This window comes from Pelophylax lessonae, assembly GCF_965119305.1.
Source record: "Pelophylax lessonae genome assembly, chromosome: 2".
Taxonomy (NCBI): Eukaryota; Metazoa; Chordata; class Amphibia; order Anura; family Ranidae; genus Pelophylax; species Pelophylax lessonae.
In genome coordinates this window covers 706,610,800-706,632,162 of record NC_138769.1, presented here as the reverse complement: position 1 = coordinate 706,632,162, position 21,363 = coordinate 706,610,800, and the positions used below count along the sequence as shown (strand labels likewise).

General features: G+C 42.2%; 1 protein-coding gene across 1 annotated transcript in view; it reads left to right on the top strand.

Moving 5' to 3' along the window:
• The window catches only part of GDPD4 (glycerophosphodiester phosphodiesterase domain containing 4), a 128,945-nt gene that overhangs the window by 13,168 nt on the left and 94,414 nt on the right, over positions 1 to 21,363 (top strand). The window contains exons 2-3 of the mRNA XM_082244462.1: positions 2,331 to 2,434; positions 20,000 to 20,093. Of these exons, the coding sequence (XP_082100588.1) occupies positions 2,331 to 2,434; positions 20,000 to 20,093 (198 nt within the window). The remainder of the gene's footprint in view (positions 1 to 2,330; positions 2,435 to 19,999; positions 20,094 to 21,363) is intronic.

Here is a 21,363-nt window from a genome sequence, read left to right as displayed (position 1 = left end):
TATCAGCATCAGCAATTAATGTGTGTATCAGCAACACTATAAATACAAGTTGGTCACCAGACCAAATATCTAAAAGTCGTATTATAGGCTTACCTATAGGTACAAATTTATTCCTTAAGGTTTACTTCTTCTTAAGTGACACTTTTGACACTTTTTGGGGACCATTGACACTAATACAGTGATCATTGCAAAAAAATATGCACTGTCACTGTACTAGTGACACTGGCATGGAAGGGGTTAATCATCAGGGGCAATCAACGGGTTAAATGTGTGCCTAAGTTGTGCTTACCCCCCTGTGGGGGAGGTGCTTTGACTAGGGGAAGGCAAAGATCCGTGTTCCTGCTTAGCAGAAACACAGGATCAAAGCCTTCCCCTCTGACAGAGCAACAATCTGTCTTGTTGTTCTGCCTCCGTACTGTGTAATCAGCGGGCGTCGGGGGACATTGAGTCCATTGTACCTGCTGCTGGGCTCCCACTGTGTATAATATACACAGCGGGAGCAGGTCGCTGGCGGCGCGTGGCTGCCCCAGACCCGGAAGTGTCAGATCAAGTACTCAGTATATGATCTGGCACAGAGAGGCAGCCCTGCCGCAGTAAATGTACTTTATGGCGCCATTCCTCCACTGCTACATAGCAGATGAGGAGGTTTTTTCGTTATACTCAGTTCTTGGATGAGGATATGTGGTTGGGGAATTTACAGCGGAGAACTTCTAATTATCCAGCATTGAGGATTTTACTCTGTGGATTGTCCTATCTCAGTATATACTGGAAGGTGCCGATATGGTCTCTTCTTGGGATTTTTGTCTATCTTTCCCTGCGGTCCTACGGGAGCAAAGGATTTGAGAGGACGGTCTCAGCCTTTTCCTAGTCTTGGGGGGGAACACACCAGGACATCCCTACAGGATTTAATTAGATGTGGAATAAAACCTCTTCTTGAAGTGGGGATTTGGTCCCTGAAGAAGAACATAACTTAAAGTTGTTTAAAGTGTTTGAAAAGCGTTGGACATTCCCTCTTCTTGAGGGACCCTTCTGGTCCTAGCAATTTGTACTCATCCAAGGGTGACCGGCACCCAAATGGGTGAATTACAACTGTGTCTTTTTCTATGAATTTTATTTGTAAATGCTATCTGTATGAATAAAGAAATATCAACTTTTATATTTACATGTTTTTTCTTGACCCTAAAATCCCAAACTCAGAGGAGGTGTTCTTACACTTTTGAATTTTTTGCACTATTTATGGGATCGTGGCAATATATACCTCCATCCGAGATTTAAATTAATAATAAAGATACAAGTCAGATATCAGGCATCTTCTTTGGTGAGATTCTCTCAAATGGAAATTTTGTCTAAAGGGGTGCAGACACTGCAAGTTTCCTCATTAGAGCCCTGCAGGTGCAGCAGTTGACTGATAATTATAAAATCACTCCCATACAGATTAATTTTGCACATGGACACAGACAAACAAACAGTAAGGGCTCTTTCACACAGGCGGACCGTTCAGATCCGCCTGTCCATTTTTTTGGCGGATCTGAACGGTCCCCGCATGCATCCCTATGGGGCATCGGATGTCAGCGGAGACATGTCCGCTGACATCCGATCTGATCCGTCAAATCTGGACGGATGGAAACCCTATTTTCCATCCCTCCAGCGGATCGGATCGGATGAGAATGGACCAACGGTCCGTTCCCATCCAATTCCCCCATAGAGATGTATGGGGAACTGACAGCTGTGTCTCCGCAGTGCAGAGAACAGCTGTCATCCTCCTGCTCAGTGGGGGATCGGCGAATCGATCCCCCGCTGAGATAAACAGAGTCTGTCCGATGGACGGGCTGTGTGAAAGAGCCCTTATTCCTTCAAAATAACAAAAGGTAGGAATCTGCAACAAAGTTTGTTAAAATCCTTGCAATGTACATACAGCACCTAGAGAGGAATGTTTTTTTCCTTAACAAAAGTTGAGTTACTCCTTAAGTTTCTATTAACAGATTGTTGGTAGTGTCTAGCCAAATATCACTGAAGAATGTCATTGTTCCTTTTGAAAATATCAGGATATTGACTGCTACCGCCGTTACGGTCTTCATTGTTGTATTCCATGTATGTACGGTATGCTTGCACTCTTCTGTTTTTTCTTTTTTATATGTAATAAAATTGTCTGGATAAAAAAAAAATAAAAAATACATGTTGAGGCGTTAATACATTGAAACATTTTGGTCGGAGCTCCACTGAAGAGAATATGTGATTTGCCCACGCAGGCTAAAGCCAAAGACAATACAAAGGGGTATGTACTGTGGTAGAACCGTTTGTGTAATCCATATTGTATTTATGTCTTGCAGAAAGAGAGCGTGTTCTTCTTCTTCCTGATCAGTGCGTTCTGCCTGGCACTGGTCTTCTTGTATTTCTGGGGAGAAGCAAAGAATGACTACAATGATTTTGATTGGTGAGTATTTACGTACTGTTAGTATTTTTTTAAATCACTGCTTGGAAATGCTTCTGTACCAAAATTTGTGCCTTTAACCACTTCAGCTCCGGAAGCTTTTACCCCCCTTAATGACCAGGCCATTTTTTGCGATTCGGCACTCCGTTACTTTATCTAAAAATTGCGCGGACGTGCAACGCTGTACCCAAATACAATTGATGTCCCTTTTTCCCCCACAAATAGAGCTTAGTTTTGGTGGTATTTGATCAACTCTGCGGTTTTTAGATTTTGCCCTATAAACAAAAAAAGAGCGACAATTTTGAAAAAAAAAAAAAACTCCATATTTTTACTTTCTGCTATAAAACATTCCCAATAAAATTTTTTAAAAAAATCTAATTTTTTTATCAGTTTAGGCCAATTTGTATTCTGCTACATATTTTTGGTTAAAAAAAAAAATCCCAAAAAGCGTTTTATAATTGGTTTGCTCAAAAGTTATAGCAGGATAGATTTTTGGACTTTTTATTTATTTATTTTTTTTATTAGTAATGGCGGCGATCAGCGATTTTTAGTGGGACTGCGACATTGCAGCGGACAGATCGGGCCCCTAACTGACATTTTTGACACTTTTTGGGGACCAGTGACATTAATACAGTAATCAGTGCTAAATAAAATGCACTGTTACTGTATAAATGACACTGGCAGGGTAGGGGTTAAATGTATGCCTACTTTCGCTTGCTAACTGTGGCTGTGGAGGGGGGGGGGGTCTCTGTGAAAGGCATACAGAGATCGATGTTTCAGCTTAGCTGAGACACACAATCTCACTGTGCCTGTCTGACAGAAGAGCCGCCTGCTTTGTTTACATAGGCAGGCGGCTTTTCTGTCAGTGTCTCTGAAGATTGCGGGAGGCCGACGGCGATCGAGCCCGCTCCTCCCACGGTCTGACCTCCGCTGTGTCTAATCACAGCAGCAGCGCGGCTACGGCGGCCCTCGCGCGCCGCCGAGGCCGCGTGCACATAGTCACATAGATCCACGTGATTATGCGCTGCCGAGCAGCACTGCCGCAGTAAATCTGTGTGGGGTGGTCGGAAAGTGGTTAAAGTATATCTGTAAAGCCAGCCATACATGGATCGAATTACGACAGAATTTTCTTTTACAGTTCTGGACCGTCCACCGCATATATACTGCGGCAGGGCGGCCCGGCTGCGCAAAAACAGGTATATGTATATGCGTGATTTTGTGCAGGTGATGAAGGAGGCTCGAGCACCGCCGGAGCACCGCTCCCATTCTGATTGGACACAACGAGAGCCAATCAGCGGGTCTGGCGGCTGCGATGGCCGCCGGGACCTGCTGATCGTTTTGTGGAATGACAGAACGGTGGTTTGCCTATGTACACATGGCAGACCGCTGTTCGGTCAGGGAGTAAAAGAGAGATCTTTTGATTCAGCTAAGCTGAAACACAGATCTCTCTTTTCGTCCAGTGCAACCACTCCCCCCACAGTTATAAAGCACTCCCTAGGAGCACACGTAACCCCTTGATTGCCCCTGGTGTTAACCCCTTCCCAGCCAGTGTAATTTACACAGTAACAGTGCATTTTTTTTTTAGCACTGATCACTGTATTGATGTCATTGGTCCCCAAGAAGTGTCCCTTAAGCCCCGTACACACGTACCGATTGTCGGCCGTAAATATTCGGCCGACAACCGATCGGCCGATTGTAGGCTTGTTAGTATGATGCTTCCGACATTTTCGGCCGAACAGAATCTGTCATGCAAGCATTAAAATTTTTGTTGGCCAACACCAAAACGGCCGATTGTTCGCCAGTCAGTACAGATTTCGGCCGACAGACAGCCGATTAGCAAGACTGGGCATGCTCAGAAAAGAAAAAAAGACAAGGAAAGTTAACCATCACATGACATCACTTCTGCAGTCGGCTGTTGTTGGCCGACAAAATTTGTGTGCAGTCTTTTGCACTTTTCAACAGACAAGACAGCCCTCGGACAAAAGACGGCCGATCATTCGGCCGACGATCGGTACGTGTGTACGAGGCTTTAGTGTCAAATTTGTCGGTTGCAACGTTGAAGTCCCGCTAAAAATCGCTGATCGCCGACATTACTAGTAAAAACAGTAAAAAAATAAATAAATAAAAAGTCCATAAATGTATCCCATAGTTTGTAGACGCAATAACTTTTGCGCAAACCAATCAATATAAACTTATTAGGATTTTTTTTTTAACAATAAAAATATTTAGCAGAATACATATTGGCTTAAATTGATGAAAAAAATATATTTTTTAATGGATATGTTTTTTAGCAGAAAGTAAAAAAATGTGTATTTTAAAAATGGCCCGGTTAGGAAGGGGGTAAAACCTTCCGGAGCTGAAATGACTAAGTGGGGTACACACTATAAGAAAGTCGAGCGAACGATCGGCCAGTTTTGCTCGATGTTTCACAGCAAGCCTGAAACAGAGTATAGAAATAATGCATGAAAATTCTCCTACGACAAAGGCTTTTTTTTTTCCGTTTCTGATCATGCGCAGTCTCTTGTATCTGATATTTCTCATACGAAAATGGTACACGGAAAATTGTTTGTTCTGTTCACTTACCAGAAAAAAATTTGGAGTTTCTCTCTGCGGAAATTTTCGTTTGAAAAGTCGGAATCGGATGTTGAAAGTTGTGTACACACTATACGAAATTTGAACCTCATATGGAATTTTTATTCCCTATTTCTCATGGGGAGTACAGGACTTTCGTGGGCTGATTTTTTTGCTGCCATCGAATTTTAGTATTCGGGCATGTTGGAAATGATGGGAGAATTGTGCGAGAAATATTATAGAAAAAGAAATGCGCATGAGCTGAGACCTGGAAAGAAAAGAAGATTCCCGACCACGAAAATTATTTTCTGTAGCAACATGAGGTGAAAGTGAAGGCTTGGTTGGTCAGTTTTCTAAATCAATGGTGGCACCATCGGATCACAAAACACACAAAATGTCTGATATTCGAAAGAGAATGTGTTCGGAATTCCACCCATGTATGACTTCTATAAGCCATCAAAGCACTCTGAAGTTACCACAGGGACCTGGCAGTGCCTCTACATAGCTTTGGAGTTTTGTTTGGGAACCAGGATCACTTTTTAAAGACTTTAAGGCCTTGTTTACACCTATGCAGGTTGCATATTCCAGGTGCATTTTGCATTTTTCAATACACATTTTTGATCCATTGAAGTCTATGGAACCAAAAATCTGAAAAAAAGTCCATGGCCCGTTCCCTAAAATGCACAGATGTGAACGTGACCCGTAGGAAAAAGTTGTTCAGGAACTACAATTCCCATCATGCCTAGTCATGTCTGTGCATGTCAGAGTTTTACAATGCCTCATGGGATGTGTAGTTCCGCAACAGCTGGAGGGCCCTAGTTTGAGGATCCCTGACCTAAAACATTTATAGTGTGAACCAGGCCTAAAAGACCTGGGGCAGCTGTGGGGGAAATCCCAAAACTTATGGGTTTCAGTAACATTTAGACTGTTGAAGCCAAATTTAAAAATTATAATTATTTAGACAAACATGTAGGTACATGTTTGGAGAGCAATTCAGTACATACATTCTGTTGATTTGATAAACATTGCTCTAGCTGGCTAGGGCCCCTAATACAATTTATACATCCTGAAGTGGGTGTCACCTAGCTATCTAAGATTTCTTTTGAAGTCACATCTGAGTCTTTGGTGACATTCTTTGATATGCGCATGGTCATTAACATAGAGTCGTCACTTCCAGGCTGTTTGCTGAACAGTTCAATCTAACAGCTGGAAGTATAAATGGCTTTTAAACACAACAGCTGTTATACAATATGACTTCTCACAACATATACATCCAATATATCTGCTTAATCATAAAAATACATGTTTTATAAATAAAATGGCTGCTTCCGTTTTCCTCATCACACCCTTGGGCAAGTAGACCCACACTGATGCAATGCTGGAACCACAGCGATTCCTGTGCGGGTTCCCGAATCGCATCTGACTTGCAGGCAGTTCACACTGCAAACCGCTGTGGGTGTTGATGTAAAATAATGACATCCCCAAATCGGTTTGCAGAATGCAGGGCAAACTGTTAAAATGAGATGGGAATCGGATTGCATAGGTCTGAACACCCATGCGATTCGATTTCAGTGCGGACCAAAACAAGGGTCCTGCCAGTGCTGGGAAAAGGTCATCCAGAGCCCAGGGCGAACATGCCTAACTTCGCCCCCCGGGTTGTGCATGACCAGTCATCTTACCCATGCCTGATAAACACACTTGATAATTACACCTATGTATAGAGTGCATAGGTCAGGACTGAATAATTTACCCCTATGAGGCATTTCAAATCTATATATATGCATACATACATACAAACACTCAATATATACATTAAACCACCAATTTATGTACCTGTCTGACCCAAATGTCTTCCCTGAAATTTTTTCATAATAAATGTTTAAATCCTAACTTCAGGAATAAAAAACAAAAAATCAACCTTTGCAATGGGGCCTGAAAAGTTCCAGTATATTCCTAAGACTAGCATGTATAAAAAAAGTTGTTTGATATTCTCATCGCGTGTATGGGCCTTTTTTATGGGAAGGCAGACAGCTATTATTAAGACTTCCAGACATCCAATAAATACAGAGACACTTAACTTGAATAATTAAATGGCCGCTGACTTTATTTATTGGTTTCAATAAAATGTATTATCAATAAATATCAAATTCATCATATATCTTTCCAAACATCGAACATATTCAACCAAATAAACCAACCCAGCTTTTGAAGCTTGGGTTATACTAAACATTTTATATATTTCATAAAACCTGACCCAGATGGTGTAAACATCCTTCTGACTACCTTACCCGGCCCGCGGCCTTCTCTATTGCCGTCTAGAAATCCAAATTCAAAATGTCCAGACCTATATCTGAAAGATGAATTCCATCCTCCCGATATAGCCCTGGTACCCCACCTTCAAAATCCTCGTGTCTGAAAGATAACCCATAACCCAGACTTAAATTTTTTTCTATCATACGATTAATTATTTTCCTAATTTTTTTCAAAAACCTTGTTATAACTATTTTGTAGCTAAACTAGGCACGGAATGATTTCAGAAAACACAATCACCGACCCAGGAACCATTGCTTTACATTTTTGCATAAAAAAAATTGCATTTTAAAAACTAGATTTAGTGTTTTCTGCTTACCTACATCATTGCCACCTAGATGAATTAACAGAATGTGGGGCATGAGCCATCCGTTACTTAATTTGCTTATTTCATTCATTAAGTCATCCCAAATCATTCCGCGCTTACCACACCAGACTATATTAAATTAGCCTGGATTCAAATCTAGGTTCACGCAGTATGTTCTTCCTTCTGCTCTTTTCTGGGCCCAATAAACAAAGGAGTGACCGATAATCCAAACCACCAGTTTCTTACCTAGGATTTAAACGGACAATAAATTAGGTCTAATGTAGGACACATAAGCATTAGATCTCCATCTACCAATCTTTTTTATTTCCTCTTTCTTCATTCCCAATTGCGTGGCTTCCATTGCCGCTCCGATTCGGAAGGAATGGCAAGAGATCTTGAGATTATCTCTACCCAACCCCTTCAAACATTTTTCATGTACCTTTCTAAATTGAAATTTCGTCAGAGGATCTGCATTAGCGTGTAAAAATAAACACCCATTACTTTTTGGCCTTAACAGCATATATTTTCCTAGCAATAAATAGGGGCATATAACCTTATCCGGACATTTTGTATAAGCACAACCACGCCCCTTTTCCTATTTGATCAGTTTTAGATTTTCTCAGGCAATTCTAATATGCCCTTCCTTTAGAACTATACCCTCTACTTGTAGGCCACTTCTTTCTTTTTTATTCAGAAGAATAAGCTCTGATATCCGTAATGCTGCAAAGAAACAAATTGAAAACACAGCATTAAATAAATCAATCTCATATTCTGAAAAACAAACCTGCTTTGAACATGAGCATATCTCCTGCAACAACTCTGCTGAAATAGGGCATCTTTTTGTCTGGTATAAACTTATAATTTCTATATCCTTTTATAACTTGTTGCACAGAAAAGAAGCTCAATAGCGATGGTAAACTTTTTAATTTCAGAAAGAACGACACCCCAAATAATAACTTATTTAGATGAGCCCATGAATAATTTTTTGTTAATACATAACTAACAAATCCTAAAACCAAATCTTCTGAAAATTCCTTTAACCACTTGCCGACCACCATACGACTATTTACTGCGGCAGTCAGCCCCCTACAGGCAAAGCGACGTAGACCTATGTCGCGCGTCCACTAGCCTGTAGAGGGGCGACCGCTCCCGCCTCCGCTCGTTCCCTGCTGAGCCAATGTGTGTGATAGGCGGCTCCGATGGCCGCTAGCCACTCGCGATCTCACGCAGGAGAGAGAAAAAGACAGACGGATATAGGATCGCATGTCTCTGTGGTTACTTCACTAGCCACAACCCCTGACAGCAAGAATCACGCCCCTAGGGACACATTTAACCCCTTGATCACCAATAAAGTTAACCCCTTCCCTGCCAGTGTCATTTTTACAGTAACAGTGCATATTTATAGCACTGATTACTGTAGCATTGTCACCGGTACCCCCAAAAGTGTCAAAAATTTCAGTCAGGGGTCCGATCTGTCCGCCGCAATGTCGCAGTCCCGCAAAAAAAAAAAATCGTAGATCGCTGCCATTACTAGTTAAAAAAATAAAAATGACGTAAATCTTTCCTGTAGTTAGTAAACGCAATAACTTTTGCGCAAACCAATCAAAATACGCTTATTGTGATTTTTTTTACCAAAAATATGTAGCAGAAAACAAATTGGCCTAAAATGTTAAATTTTGATTTTTACATTTTTTTGAGAGAATTTCATATAAAAAATTTGAAAAATATTGTTATTTTTTCAAAATTGTCAGTCTTTTTTTGTTTATAGTGCACAAAATAAAGATCGCACAGGTGATCAAATACCACCAAAAGAAAGCTCTATATGTGGGAAAAAAGGGATGTCAATTTCATTTGGGTACAGCTTTGCACGACCGTGCAATTGTGCGTTAAAGTTACGCAGTGCCGAATCGCAAAATAGGGCCTGGTCATTGAGCAGCCAAATCCTCCGGGGCTTAAGTGGTTAAAGTCAACTTATTCTCATTCAAATATGTCTCCCATATAAGCCAGGAAGATGAATAACTCATCCATGTAGACATTGCCAGTGAATTACGAATGTGCCGATGTATCAAACTATATCCCATAGGTGACTGGGACATACTGTACCGCTTTTGTCCACCTCCGGAAGCAATTAGAAGAACTTGTCCATCTGAAATCATGAGAGAGCATCTGCTATTACATTTAACTTACCTGGAATATATCTCGTCTTTATCCAGTTATTTAATAGCAAGCATTTTGCGACCAAATATCTCAGCAAATTAATAACTGGAGGGGATTTAGATGTTAAACAGTTTATTGCGAACATCACACCTTTGTTATCTGTACTAAACATTAGTCTTCTGTTTCTAAAGTTCTCACCCCAAGTCTCTAAAGCTACAACTACTGGAAAGATCTTCAATAAAATTATATTTTTTAACAAACCCTTTTCTTTCCATACTCTCGGCCGTTTATTAGTGAATCATTTTGAATTCCATATAGCAGCGAAAACCTGCAGTACCCGTTACATCCATGTATAAGCAAAACTGGCTGTCTAATACAAAATCCTATTGCCCTCCCATTAAACGTCTCCAAAAAATGTACCCATACTAGCATGTCTGCCCGAATATCCTGAGTTATGCTGAATGCATTCTTCTTGAGTAAATTCTCCCGACTGGTAAAACCCTTGTCGTGAATGCTAAAAACCCCAAAAGCTTCTGCATTTCTTCCAGAGAAATCTTTTTTCTTCTAATCAATATTATAATTAATTTTGAAATTCTGATCAGCTTGTCTTCAGGCAACCTGAACTCCATTTTCTGAGAATCTATGAAAATACCCAAGAATTCCAAGCCTCTTGATGGCAACACTGTTTTCTCGTTGGCTAGCGAAATCCCAAAATAATCACATATCTCGACAAAGGAGTTCAATAAACTCAAACAAGCGTCTGATTGAGCTGGGCCTAAAAATAAAAAGTCGTCTAAATAGTGTAGAATATAAGGGGACCTTGTATGCCTTCTCACCACCCATTGAACGAAGGAGGAAAACGCTTCAAAATAATAGCATGACAGTGAGCAACCCATCGGTAGGCATTTATCAAAATGATAAAATTTATCGAACTTGAAACCCAAAGAATTAAAACTTTCCAGATGAATAGGTAACAGTCTGAAGGCTGATTTTATATCTGCTTTCGCTAACAGGGCGTTAGGCCCCAGATTTCTCTAAAACCCCATAGCTTCCTCAAAGGATGTATATTCAACCGGATAGTTCTCTATGTCTATTTGTCTATTTGATCATTTAATGATCCTCCAAATGGAAACGATAAGTGGTGAATCATCCTAAAAGTATTAGGCTCTTTCTTCGGTATTATACCCAAAGGAGAAACTCTAAAATTTTTGAACAGATGGTCTTTAAACGGTCCTGCTATCCTGCCTTCTTTCATTTCTCTGCTACTTTTTTCTTGCACTATACTAGTCATCGTTTCAATTGACTTCAGATTATTACCTAACATACAACCTGTTCCTTCAAATTTTGGTAACACAAAACCCTCGTCAAACCCGTTAATTAGCATTGTGGCCTTCTGCTGATCTGGATATATGGCCAGCCATAGACGCATGTTTTGAAGGATCACCTGCGTTTTGACTTTTAAGAAATGGCTCCTTAACCTCCCTGGCGGTATGATTATGTCTGGAAGTTCATACCAAAAGCGGTACAATTATTTTCATGGAAATTTGGTGTTATGTATTATAGGCCTACAATTCTTAGTAATTACTGACTTAAACCTGAGCAAAACAAGACTATAGTAGACATCCCAGATGTGATAAATTTTGAAACACAAAATCATGAATTATAATCTCATAAATAATGTAATTTTATTCAATAATGCAGTAAATAAGGAAATTTGTCAAAGAAAGAAAATTCAATACAAATGCTGCGTGTGATAAATCTTGAAACAAGGAACTACACAAAGTCCAACGTCACAGTCAGGACAAAGGAACCTAGTTTCCTTTCGGACTTTCTTTCCATTTCTATCGCGTTTCAAGCAGCAAACAACACACATCCTGGTTGGTGCTGCCTTTTTTGCAGTTGGCGGAATATAGTCTGCAAAGTGACGGCCGGTCAGACGTTCTGGGTTGACCACATCAACAGTGCGACGTCCAGGTCTATTTTCAACTCCTGATGGTGTCTGGTACTTTGCAAAAATCTGCTCAGCCACCTTCCAGACAAACTCGGAATGAGCAAGAGGGTTTTCACTGTTGGCTTTGTGCAGGATGTAAGCGTTCCATAGACATTGTTCCAGAAGATGTCTAAATATTTTTTTATAGTATTTTTTTGCTGTTTTCGTACAGCGGGATAGAAGGTCATGGCCTGATCGGCTGTGTCCACACCTCCCATTGTTTTGTTATAGTCAATTACGACCTGTGGTTTCAGCACATCAGTCCCACCTTTTGTATGGACCGTGGCAGTGGAGGTAGTGTGAACAGTGCTCATAAGACACACATCCTTCTTGTCTCTCCATCTCATTGCCATCATCTTTCCCTTCTGCCAGGCAACCATTTCTCCGGTTTTTAGTTTTTTTTTGGCAAAAAAAGATGGCATGTCTCGACGGTTAGGCCGAACGGTACCATATGCGTCGGTTCTATTTTGTAGCAAAACATCATATAGTTCCGGGGAGGTATAGAAGTTGTCCGTCGTCAAACAATATCCCTGGTTCAGCAAGGGGTCAAGAAGTGTCAGGACGGATGATGTGGCAATCCCATAGTCGCTGTACCTGGGGTTGAATTTAGTGCCTTTGCCGGTGTAAATTATGGAATGTACCCCGTGGATGACTCGCAGAGCATATATGTTTTGATGCCAAACCGCGCTCTTTTTGATGCGATGTACTGAATCCAACTTAGGCGACCCTTGTAGGCCATCAAACTCTCATCCACGCTGATGTCCCTTTCTGGCACGTAGGTCCGCTGGAAATTTCCCACAATAAGTTGCCATACCTCCCAGATCTTTTTCAGTTTGGGCGCAGGATGCGTGGCCTCATCAAATTCCTCATTGTTTGTGAAGTGGAAATACTTCATAATCAGGGAGAAGCGATACTCAGACATCACGGTCCCAAAGAACGGTGTGGCCAGTAACCTGTTGGTGGTCCAGTACCATTTTTGGAACGGTTTCCCCACCAACCCCTGAAGAAAGAGGAGTCCCATAAACAGCCACATGTCCTCTTTCGTTACCGGTTCCCACCTTCTGCTTCGGGAAAGCCTGGCATGCAGCGTTGCAGATTGCTGCTGTTGGTAGCGATTCGTCTCGGCGACAATTTTTTCCATTACCTCCTCAGTGAGGAATAATTGCAGGTAGGCCAGAGGATTGTCATGCTCGACATCTACCTTCATCCCAGGTGATCCGGTGAAGGGGAATCTTGGGGGCGCTACCTGGTCCGCATCGCAATCAATAGCGCACCAAGTGCGCACATCGCTGAGGTCAGGGTCATCGCCGTTCTCACTTGCCAGATCCGTGTCAGTGTCAGTGTCGGACGACAAATCACTGCATGACTCGCTATCGCTCACTTCCGCGAGCACCTCCGGGTCGCTGTCGCTGCCGCTGTCACTCAGCTGGTCCAAAAGCGGTTTAGACTGGCGCTTTTTTGATGCCATAATATTTTTTTTTTTTTTTGGGCACAAATCACAAGTTTACTGAAGAGAGGGGCACTGTAATGTCAGATCTGAGGTGATCTGTGGTGATACAGTGTAATCCTATCAGATTACAGTGTATCACCTCTTTTATTTTGTTTCACTTTCAAAACTCCCGCCCAGTTCCGCTCCCGTGCGCCGCCTCTGCTCGCAGGGAACGGAACCAGGAAGTCAGATGCCGGTCACCCGGCGATCGGAGCAAAGGACATCGCTGGATCGCCGGGACAAGGTAAGTGGAATGCTTCTGGGAGCCAAGGGAGGCTCCGCTGGCACTCTGCAACTCTACCCCGAGCGTGACTCGGGGTTACCGCTCTTGATATGAAAATTCAACCCCGAGTCACGCTCGGGATTACCGCCTAGGAGGTTAACTGTTGAATTTTGGCCTGCTGCCATTTTCCTGAAAAATTTGGATACTTCACGTGGACCCCCACAAAATGCACATTTGTGCTTATATCTACAGTTATTTTCCCATTTGCACTGTGAGTCATTGAATGCAAAGCACACTCCTTTTTTATAACCTGTTGTTGTAATCATATTGAAATTATTCACCTGTCTAGACATTGGCGGCTTTGGAGGAATCAGCAAATTCAACCACAAACCAACATTTTTATTTCCCCATGATAAATTCTTATAAACCAACCAAGCCCACCAAAATTTTTATATGCTTCCAAAATAATTTCAATATGATGAAATAATCCGGAACATTTTTCTGGATATTTCTCACACATCACACTGGCATATTTACAGAAGGCCTGCAACCAGTTGTTAATTGACCTGGATACCGGCCTTCGTCTCTCCCCTACTTATTCTTTTCCTTGTCATTCCTCAGGAATTCTTTACTAGAAGGAAGCAATGATAGTAAATCTAAAAATTCCTCCTTCCAGATTTTTTCTTTTAAACTTCCTGACAAATAGAAACCTAAAGGAGACGGCAGACAAGGCATACATTCCTTAACTGAACATTCCGTTGCACCAGCACACGCATCATCTTTGTATGCATTATGTCTTTTATTTATTGCATTTTCCCCTACCTTATCTCATTCCTGTTCTGGAACCGACTTTACGGCTGAAATATCTTCATTATTTCTTACATTTACTGGGACTTTGGTTAAATCATCTAAATTAGAAGAAATCTTATCTAAAGTCATTACTAATGTGTTTAAAATATTGTTAGAGCATTTACCAGGCACATACCCTTCCTCCTCCATTATTGGACCTCTCTGAACATTGGGGTTCTTGCCACTTCTCTAAATTTTTTGGTCTGTCCTTCACTGCAGCAAAAGGCAAAGCTATCTCTGCTTCTTACTGCCCCGACATTGACGTGTTCCGTTGTCTTGGGGATACTCTTCTGCTTTTCACCGCTTCCTTATTTCTAGCCCCGCCTCTAGGCGTGCCTGCTCTTGTGGAACTTGCCGCCGACTCCACCCTACTCACTGCTCTCTTCTGCCAATGGGCTGAACCGCCCATTGGTCTTCCGCCTTCTCTTTCCTTGTCCGCTGCTGCCTCCGTCCCCTTCTTCTGGCTCTTGACACGCCGGCTGCCTCGCTGTTTCTTCCTTCTTCATCCGCCTCCGCTTCCTCTTCAGCTAGCAACCGCCCTCTTCTTCTTCCCACTCTCTCACCGTTGGCTTCTTCTTCTTCCACTTCTGCCGCCGCTCCACAAGGTAGAGTCAGACACCTCAGAATACATTCTTCTCCTCCTTCAGCTTCGGCTTTCTCTAGGAGTTGGCGCAGTAGAGTCTTCATGTCACCTCAGCGGTCTCTGGAGAGGGCTTGAATTATCATAGCCTTTTGCAAGAGCTCCGCCACTGCTGACACTCTGAGGTGACTGGCAAAGCCCAGATTCACGGAATACCTTTTTATAGAGGGTCCCTGATTTCTAGAAAATTCCTAGTCATGTGACTTATTGGTTTCAAGGACTCCTCTCTACCTGTGCTAAGTATCCACCTACCCTGACAGGCTGAGGGGAGCCTTGAAACTTTCCACATCTGCTGCCTTCCCATGAGGAAAAAGTGGAATAAAGGGGGTTGAAACCCCTTCCCCCTTTTTCCCTTATATTCTAGGAGGAGAGGATTAAGGTAAAACCACTTAGTCCCGGTTCACACTGGTGCGATGCGGGAAACCCTGCTATTGAAACCCGCATTGCACCAGAATCGCAGAGTGGTTTACACTGAGATCTGTGAATCTCTGGGGGGGGGGGGGGTGTCAATGTACAGTTAATGACACCCCCAGATTGGTTTGCAGATTGCAGTGCAAACTGTGAAATGGTGCAGGAATTTTTTTTGCATAGGTGTGAACAACCATGCAATGCGATTCCAGTGCGAACCAAAAAAAGGGCCCTGCACCATTTTTGTGCAAATGCGATGCGATTTCAACCAAATAGTTTATATGGCTGAAATCACATTGCACAGACATCGCATTTGATTTGCACAACAATGTGGTGCAAATCACATGCGATGTCTGGCATTGCAGTAGTGTGATCTGGCACTTAAACCGGCACACATGCATAGGTTTTTTTTTTTGGTTCAGCCAGTGGGCTGAATTGAAAAAAAAACACTTATAGATTCATCCATCCACAAAAGAGGTGGATGCAGAAATCCCCTCCACAAGACGTATTCTGGCAGTGGGGACTCTTCATTGTCAGAATACACTGATCAGCATTGCAGCTGATTGGCTGCAAGCTGCTGATCGAACAAAGTTTTCCAGCAGGCTCCCATTCTACAGAAGCTGATCTGACAGGCGGATTCTGTCTAACAGGCAAGGTCACACATAGCTCAAAATTCAGCTGGTCCCTGCTAAACTGAATGAATTTTGATCCATGTGTACCCAGCTATACCTTACTCCTTGCTCCAGTAGGCTTTCTCCAGTGCTGTGACTGGTCCTTGGGAGCTCCTGGGTTAATTGTGACTGGCTGTGGTCACACTCCAGCCTCATCATACCATACAGGGTTAATGTTCCTGTATGGTATGTGCTGAGACTTTGGGTGGAAGAGGAGAGCGCTGCAGCTGGCTGCAGAAAGTATACATGAGGCAATTTCCCCCAGCACTGCAAGGGTGGACTGTTTCACTTTGCTGGAGTTGGGCTGCAACACATTACTTGTTAATGCTCAAATCTTTGAATAGGTTAGGAATATACTGGGACTTTTCAGGCTCTACATAGATGTATTCCACACACACACTACTGTATATCTTATTAACCTCCCTGGCGGTAACCCCGAGCGTGACTCGGGGTGGATTTTTCATACCAGGAGCGGTAACCCCGAGTCACGCTCGGGGTGGATGTGCAGAGAGCGCAGCGGTGTTCTCTTACCTTCTCCTGGCGATCCAGCGATGATCTCTCATTGCTGTGACCGCCAGCCGAGAGTCCCGCCGCTCCTCCGTTGGTGTAATGACTTCCTAGTTCCGTTCCCTGCAGCAGCAATGCTGCATGGGAGCGGAACTAGGGAGGGAAATTCAAAAAAAAAACAAAACGTTGCACAAAACACAAACACATAACACATTTTATATTATATATATATATATATATATATATATATATATATATACAGTGGGTACGGAAAGTATTCAGACCCCCTTAAATTTTTCACTCTTTGTTATATTGCAGCCATTTGCTAAAATCATTTAAGTTCATTCTTCTTCCTCATGAATCTACACATAGCACCCCATACTGACAGAAAAACACAGAATTGTTGACATTGTTGCAGATTTATTAAAAAAGAAAAACTGAAATATCACATGGTCCTAAGTATTCAGACCCTTTGCTGTGACACTCATATATTTAACTCAGGTGCTTTCCATTTCTTCTGATCATCCTTGAGATGGTTCTACACCTTCATTTGAGTCCAGCTGTGTTTGATTATACTGATTGGACTTGATTAGGAAAGCCACACACCTGTCTATATAAGACCTTCCAGATCACAATGCATGTCAGAGCAAATGAGAATCATGAGGTCAAAGGAACTGCCTGAAGAGCTCAGAGACAGAATTGTGGCAAGGCACAGATCTGGCCAAGGTTACAAAAATATTTCTGCTGCACTTAAGGTTCCTAAGAGCACAGTGGCCTCCATAATCCTCAAATGGAAGACGTTTGGGATGACCAGAACCCTTCCTAGAGCTGGCCGTCCGGCCAAACTGAGCTATCGGGGGAGAAGAGCCTTGGTGAGAGAGGTAAAGAAGAACCCAAAGATTACTGTGGCTGAGCTCCAGAGATGCAGTCAGGAGATGGGAGAAAGTTGTAGAAAGTCAACCATCACTGCAGCCCTCCACCAGTCGGGGCTTTATGGCAGAGTGGCCCGACGGAAGCCTCTCCTCAGTGTAAGACACATGAAAGCCCGCATGGAGTTTGCTAAAAAACACCTGAAGGACTCCAAGATGGTGAGAAATAAGATTATCTGGTCTGATGAGACCAAAATAGAACTTTTTGGCCTTAATTCTAAGCGGTATGTGTGGAGAAAACCAGGCACTGCTCATCACCTGTCCAATACAGTCCCAACAGTGAAGCATGGTGGTGGCAGCATCATGCTGTGGGGGTGTTTTTCAGCTGCAGGGACAGGACGACTGGTTGCAATCGAGAAAAAGATGAATACGGCCAAGTACAGGGATATCCTGGACAAAAACCTTCTCCAGAGTGCTCTGGACCTCAGACTGGGCCGAAGGTTTACCTTCCAACAAGACAATGACCCTAAGCACAGAGCTAAAATAACGAAGGAGTGGCTTCACAACAACTCCGTGACTGTTCTTGAATGGCCCAGCCAGAGCCCTGACTTAAACCCAATTGAGCATCTCTGGAGAGACCTAAAAATGGCTGTCCACCAACGTTTACCATCCAACCTGACAGAACTGGAGAGGATCTGCAAGGAGGAATGGCAGAGGATCCCCAAATCCAGGTGTGAAAGACTTGTTGCATCTTTCCCAAAAAGTCTCCTGGCTGTATTAGATCAAAAGGGGGCTTCTACTAAATACTGAGCAAAGGGTCTGAATACTTAGGACCATGTGATATTTCAGTTTTTCTTTTTTAATAAATCTGCAACAATGTCAACAATTCTGTGTTTTTCTGTCAGTATGGGGTGCTATGTGTACATTCATGAGGAAGAAGAATGAACCTAAATGATTTTAGCAAATGGCTGCAATATAACAAAGAGTGAAAAATTTAAGGGGGTCTGAATACTTTCTGTACCCACTGTATATGCATATATATATATGTGTATATATGTATATATATATATATATGCGCACACACACACACATATATATATATATATATATACATACCTATATACACACATATATATATATATATATATATATATATATATATATATAAAAATTATATTATTGATTCGATTATAATTCATGCGTATATACACACACACACACACACATATATATATACACACACATATATATATATAATATATAACGCATTAATTATAATCGAATCAATAATATAATTTTATTATATATATTATATAATAAAATTATATTATTGATTCAATTATAATTCATGCGTTGTGTTTCAAATTTATCACATCTGGGATGTCTACTAGAGTCTTGTTTTGGTCAGGTTTAAGTCAGTAATTACTAAGAATTGTAGGCCTATAATACATAACGCCAAATTTCCATGAAAAGAATTGTACCGCTTTTGGTACAGAATTCCTGACAGAATCATACCGCCAGGGAGGTTAAAAGGCATTATTTTCATTAACCTCTTTCCGACTGCCCGCCGCCTATTTACTGCGGCAGTGCGGCCCTCTTGCGCAAACCGACGTAGACCTACGTCAGTCGCGCGCCTGCAGCTAGGGGGCGAGCGCGCTCCCGCCCCCACTCGGCAGCGGGGACTCCGATGAACGGGGCAGGTGGCTACACTATATTACCAAACGTATTGGGATGCCTGCCTTGTAATGCCATCCCAGTCTGAGTTCATAGTGTTCAATATTGAGTTGGCCCACCCTTTACAGCTATAACAGCTTCAACTCTTCTGGGAAGGCTGTCCACAAGGTTTAGGAGTGTGTCTATGGGAATGTTTGACCATTCTTCCTGAAGAGCATTTGTGAGGTCAGGCACTGATGTGGACAAGAAGGCCTGGCTCGCAGTCTCCTCTCTAATTCATCCCAAAAGTGTTCTATCAGGTTGAGGTCAGGACTCTGCCGACATACTGGCAGGATAATTTACCCTGATTAATGATGATGGATATCTACATCTCTCCTAATCAGAGATACCAAGTACCTCAATTATAATATATTTTTCTACATACATATATTTTGAGTATATGAATGTGGCCGCTCCACTTTTATATTGTCCCGATGCCTGCCCCGGGAGATGATATGCCTTGCGCATGACTTGATTTTATGGAAAAAAAATGTGTTGAAGGTCTCTCTGGTCCTGTAGAAGCCCTTGGCGAAACGCGTCGGCTCTTTGAGGACCTATTGTTTACAATCGCTATGAGACATATGTATTGCCAATTCGATATTTTGTATCAGTGTCCCTTGTGAGAACACAACTTTTATATGTAAATTTGTATGCATGCATTTTTTCCTTTTATCCTTATGATTCAATAAAATTATGTTTTTTATAATAATGTTGCATTTGTGACCATTCCTCCTTCTTTTGGCCCTTAAAATCCCGTTCCCTTTTCTTTTTAGATTTTTTGCTCAACTGTTGACCTTCTCTTTTTCACAGTAATTTGTGAATATAGCCTGAAAAACTCTGAATTTAATGTTTTTCTCTTTCCAGGTACACCTATCGTAATCTGGGTTACTGGTTCCTTTGGTCTGTACTGATCCTGGCGGTGGTGGCTGTTTTGTTTACATATGTTGCAATATTAGTGGTAAGCCAACTCATTTTAAAATATTCGCTCCTCTGGCTTAGTCAGTTATACATAGGCTGCTAACAAGCATGCAGGCAGTGCTGGGTGTTTTTATTAGAAAGTGGGGCAAGGTTTTCAAAATTTGTTTTTTTGATGCACCAAGTATGTAGTACGCAGTAACTAATAAAAAGACATTGGCTGATAAAATTTAAAATAAAACAGAGAGTCAATCAGATCATGTCTTCCTGTTCTCTCAGGTCACCTTTAACCACTTAAGCCCTGGAGGATTTGGCTGCTAAAAGACCAGGGGGTATTTTGCGATTCGGCACTGTGTGACTTTAACGGACAATTGCGCAGTCGTGCGACGCTGTACCTAAACGAATTTGACGTCTTTTTTTTTCCACAAACAGAGCTTTCTTTTGGTGGTATTTGATCACCTGTGCGATTTTTTGATCATGCGCTATAAACAAAAAAAGAGCATCAATTTTGCAAAAATAACAATATTTTTCACATTTTTTTATATGAAATTCCCCCCAAAAAAATGTAAAAATCAAAATTTTTTAACATTTTTGGCCAATTTGTTTTATGCTACATATGTTTGGTAAAAAAAATCGCAAAAAGCGTATTTTTATTGGTTTGCGCAAAAGTTATCGCGTTTACTAACAAAGGGAAAGATTTTTGTCATTTTTGTTGCTTTTTTTTTTAACGCGTAATGGTGGCGATCTGCGACTTTTTTTGCGGTACTGCGACATTGTGGCGGACAGATCGGACCCTTGACTGACATTTTTGACACTTTTGGGGTTACCAGTGACATTTCTACAGTAATCAGTGCTATACATATGCACTGTTACTGTAAAAATGCACTGGTAGTGAAGGGGTTAACTTTATTTGAGAGGGAGGGGCTGTGTGTGTCCCTAGGGGCGTGATTCTTACTGTGATTGGCTGTGGCTTGAAGTGTAGGAACAGTGATCAACGGTCCTACATCGTAGAACCGTGTGATCAGTGTTTCTACACCGGGGAGAATGACAGGCGGCTTGTTTACATAAGCCGCCTGACTTTCTCCCTCTCCACCGACGATCGCCGAGTGACCGGCGGACATCGGGTCCGCCGGTCACACGCGCGGGGGGGTCCGTGACTGCGCGGGAGCGCGCCTCCGGCGGCGCGCGCTCGCTCCCCAGAGCCTCACAGGCTAGCGACGTAGACCTACGTCGCTCTGCCTGTGAGGGGCTGACTGCCGCAGTAAATATACTGTGAGCAGTCGGCAAGCAGTTAGCCCCCGTTCACACTGGGG